Here is a 4,369-nt window from a genome sequence, read left to right as displayed (position 1 = left end):
CCTGCCCCTGCCCCTGCCCCTGCCCCTGCCCCTGCCCCTGCCCCTAGTACTGGGATTAAAGGTATTGGGTCCAGGAACAGCATCATAAACCACAGGAACACCCACCTCAGACAGGGATGGTTTATTGAGTATCTGCCCCAGGACTGATCGACCAGGGCCATGGTCCAGATTCAGGAACTGAGCCCGAAATCCACAAACGTCTGTGCTCACCAGTCAGGGTTCAGGGACAGGGAATTTCCTTTTGAACATGTCTTTGTTGTATACTTATCCTGCCTCCATTGCTTGGGGTATTCGACTGTGGCAGGAGACTTGCCTTGTCTAATATTCATGTTCTAATTTGCCTACCAGGATGGAACTTGTCTAACATTCGTGTCTTCGGTTACCCACATGCATGTCACTTTCTGCCAAGTAGTATGTCAGTTCCCAGGGAGGTCTTGAGAACTTAAACAACTACTCAAAATGGACATCTTATTCCAGATAGTTTCTTCTGTTGATGCAGGTGTTTCTCTTATGGTGGGATCCATCCCAGGGGCAGCTTAGAAAGGCAAGTGCATAGGTGCAGGAAGTGCTCCTGGGTGGTTGGTTCCTGCTGGTTCTGGTCCAAGCGTACTGTGGAGAAGTCTACTGACTTCTATGGTGATTAATATCCAAGGGCCCAGGCTGTAACAGGATATGTAGTCAACTTAAGCATGGAAAAGTTTCCTGGTAGCCAGGCAGTGCTGGCTCATGCCTTTAATCCCAGCTCTTGGGAGGCAGAGGCAGGCAGATTTCTGAGTTCGAGGCCAGCCTGGTCTACAGAGTGAGTTCCAGAACAGCCAGGGCTTTACAGAGGAACCCTGTCTCGAAAAACCAAAAAAAGAAAAGAAAAGAAAAGAAAAGAAAAGAAAAAAGAAGAAAAAGAAGACGTTTTCTGGTAACAGCGGAAGCAACCTAGTAAGAGTACAAAACGGAAGGCTCAGACAGGCAACAGTTACCTAGGCCCTGAAGCAGGTGCTTGCCTCTGTGCCTGACAATGGCCACATTTCTAATTCCTGCACTTGAAAGACTGAGGCAGGGGGACTCTGAGTTTGAGACCAGACTGGGTCACAGAGCAAGACAGATGAAAACAGACACTAGGAAAGAGTCCACGTGGAGATTGCAGAATGCTTCAGCATTGGTAACATGAAGAGGCCACTGTGCCTCTTGTCTGCTTGTTTCCTATGGACTTGTCCCTGTGTTTGTTTATGTTGCTGTAACCAAACAGCAGAGATGGACTAACTCATAAACAGCAGAAGTTGCTTCTCAGGCCCCAGCTCAAAGTGCTGACAGGTTCCTGTTCAGGCAGGGTCCGTCTCTGCTTCCCAGCATGCAGCCTGTGGAGGGATGAGCACCGTGTCCACATGGGGTGGTGCTTACAAGGGTGCAGATGCTGAACTTGCTGTCTCAAGCCCTTTGTAAGATCATAAAACACATTCCTAAGTGCAGAGATCCACACTGGTCCCAGAAGGACCAGACCTCCTCCTGGTCCCGTCACTTGCCAAGTCTTCCCTGTATGAACTTAGGAAAGACACAGGTTTCCATCTATAGCCAGCTATGTAAATCTCTTCAGAGCATGCGTGTTTTATGTCCCAAATCAAATCTGGTCACTCTCGGTGTCCCTCATGTGCACTTCTGTATGATTCAGAGCAGGCTAGATTTCTCTACGCAAAGTTGCCCTTTCTGGCATTTGAGTTTACTCTTTGAGGGAGCAAATTGGAGAGTAGGAAGGCTTCTACAGCAGGCGAGAGACCATTCTGTGATGGAGAGAGTATCGTATGCAGGCAGCCATTGCAAGGAGTAGTCTGTGGAGTACAGGATGTGGCTGGGGTATAACCAAGAGCCTCAATTTTTATTTTGCTCGATTTAAAATTTAAATGGCCACACATAGCTAGTGGAGGTCCTATTAAATGATACAGATCTCAAGTGTGTACAGTTTGGGGATTAAATAATTTTCCACTAATGCGCTGACACTCTGCCTGTATTTCTGTGGCGCTTAGATTCTGTTCTTATATACACTCACTTTCTCTCTAAACACACGCTAGGCAGACCTCAGCCTGCTAGAGCAGTTGGGTTAGCGTGGAAAAGTTTAGGTATGGACTCAGAGCTGCACTGTGTGGATTTGTGTCTAGCTCTCTCCTGTACAGGCTGGGTGACACTTGGTGTGTCTAGTTCCAGGGGCATTATGAGGATGAAATAGGTTAATTTAAAAAAACCCCAAGAACTAGCACATAGGCGACACTCATACATTTCAGCTAGTATTAGAAATTATCAACACTGTCCTTTGATGCTTTCAAAGTTTGGCTCTAGTTCAGAGAGTTTTGTGCAGTCTCCTGTCTGAGGTTTTAAGTTTCCCCTGCGCCCAGTTCTGTTTGCTCCTATGCATCTTGGGTAGTGCTGCCAGACCAGATACTTTATAACCAAGCTAGTGTGACCTAGTTTCTTGTCACCTAAATGGTGTTACTTTTAGTTTCCATCCTGTTGCTGTGATAAAACACCCTGTGGGAAAGCGATTTAGGGGAGGAAAGGGTGGTTTCCCTTGCAGGTCACAGCCCTTCACTGAGGGGAGTGAGGGGCGGCACACAAGCAGGAACTTAAAGCAAAAGCCCTGCAGGAAGGAGCGCTGCCTGCTGCCTTACTTGCTGGCTCAGGCAGCTCTTCTATACATCCAGGAGCACTGACCTAGGGATGGCGCTGCTCACAGTGGGCCCCACCCTCCTGTATCAATTAGCAATCAAGACAGTCCCTGGCAGACATGCCAGCAGACCAGTGTGATCTAAGCAGTTTGAAGAGATTTAGGTTCCCTTTTCCCAGGTGACTTTAGATTGTGTTTAGGGTGCTGGCGAGATGGCTTAGCAGTTATGAGCCCTGTCTGCTCTTCCAAAGGTCCTGAGTTCAAATCCCAGCAACCACATGGTGGTTCACAACCATCCATAATGAGATCTGATGCCCTCTTCTAGTACATCTGACGGCAGCTACAGTGTACTTAGATATAATAATAAATAAATTTTAAAAAAAGGTTGTGTCTAGGATAAGGGGTAACTTTCCTGGGCTCCCCAAAACCTCTGGGAGAAAGCCCCTGATCTAAGTGAGACCTGCTGAGCCCCCTGCCTGCCTCATTTCATTTCTCATCCAACTGTGGCACTCTGTGCTTTAACAAGTTTCTGTGTGTGCTGTCTCCTTCACCCAGAACGTCCTGCTTGCTCCGATGCTCCATCTTCACCAGGGAACAGGGGTCAATTTGCGTTCCTCCTTATAACCCCAGAGTCTAGAACGTGTACTTAGCAAATAACTCCGTGTGCTGGATGGTTAAGTCGATGAAGATAGAAATAAGAATTCACCGTAGGTGACTCTCATGGTTATACTGTTTTCTTCTCCAGGCAGGAAAAATACTGCTGTATTACAAGGATCAGACGAAAGCCATCCTGATCCGATTCGCCGCCTGGTGCTGTATCCTTGTAAGTAGCCAGCCTTCTTTACGCCTATTGCTCTTCTTAAAGCCAAAACTTGTTTAAGAAGAAATGAAGTGTTGAGCAGTCACTGGGTCAGCATGATGGGGAACAGTTGTCTTAAATAACAGGGTTCACAGAATAACATCTTTAAAAGTGATTTCTATTTCCTGAGCCTGGACCCCAGAGCCTGGTGTGTGCCAAGTAACACACTCTACCACTAAGCTTCGCTCCTAGTCCCAAGGAGGACAACGTCTTTATATCTAAATTCTCTAAATTCTCAGGTTTAGTTTCTTAGAAAACTATATTACATAAATAAATAGCATAATGTTCACTATCAAACACTTGAATGACGATTGCTGGAGAAAATGTGTAAGGGAGTAGGCAGTGGCGCACACCTTTAATCCCAGCACTTGGGAGGCAAGGGCAGGTGGATCTTTGAGTTCGAGGCCAACCTGGTCTATAGGACAGTCAAGGATACACAGAGAAACCTTGTCTCTGAAAACAGAACAGGGATGGGGCGGGTAAAGGACGCTCTATGTGGGACTCATTATCAGAAAGAGTAGGCAGGGGATATGGTTGTAGCTCAGTAGATGGCTTAGCATGTGTGATGCTCTGAGGCCTCAGGAAGCCTGGGTGTGGTGACAGGTGTCCGCAATGAGAAGGTGGAAGCAAGGGGATCTGCGCACCCTTGGCTACACAGTGAGCTTGAGGATAGCCTGGGGTGTGTGAGACCCTGTCTCAAAAACAAACGAGAAACTAAGACTGGAAACAGCCAGGCAAGCGGTGGTTTTAAAAGCAGGAGCATCTCATTAAGAACATGCTTGTGCTCCCGTCTGTCTGCCTGTCCGTCTGCCTGCCTGCCTGCCTGCCTGCCTGTCCGTCTGCCTGCCTGCCTGCCTGCC

At 47.6% G+C, this 4,369-nt stretch overlaps 1 protein-coding gene across 1 annotated transcript in view; it reads left to right on the top strand.

Moving 5' to 3' along the window:
- Hgsnat (heparan-alpha-glucosaminide N-acetyltransferase) overlaps positions 1 to 4,369 on the top strand; it is a 31,929-nt gene that overhangs the window by 24,610 nt on the left and 2,950 nt on the right. The window contains exon 15 of the mRNA XM_021219181.1: positions 3,396 to 3,473. Within this exon, the coding sequence (XP_021074840.1) occupies positions 3,396 to 3,473 (78 nt within the window). The remainder of the gene's footprint in view (positions 1 to 3,395; positions 3,474 to 4,369) is intronic.

Source organism: Mus pahari, chromosome 19 (assembly GCF_900095145.1).
Source record: "Mus pahari chromosome 19, PAHARI_EIJ_v1.1, whole genome shotgun sequence".
In the NCBI taxonomy this organism is placed as follows: domain Eukaryota; kingdom Metazoa; phylum Chordata; class Mammalia; order Rodentia; family Muridae; genus Mus; species Mus pahari.
Note: the sequence above shows the minus strand (reverse complement) of the source record. Positions and strands in the feature narration are given on the sequence as shown.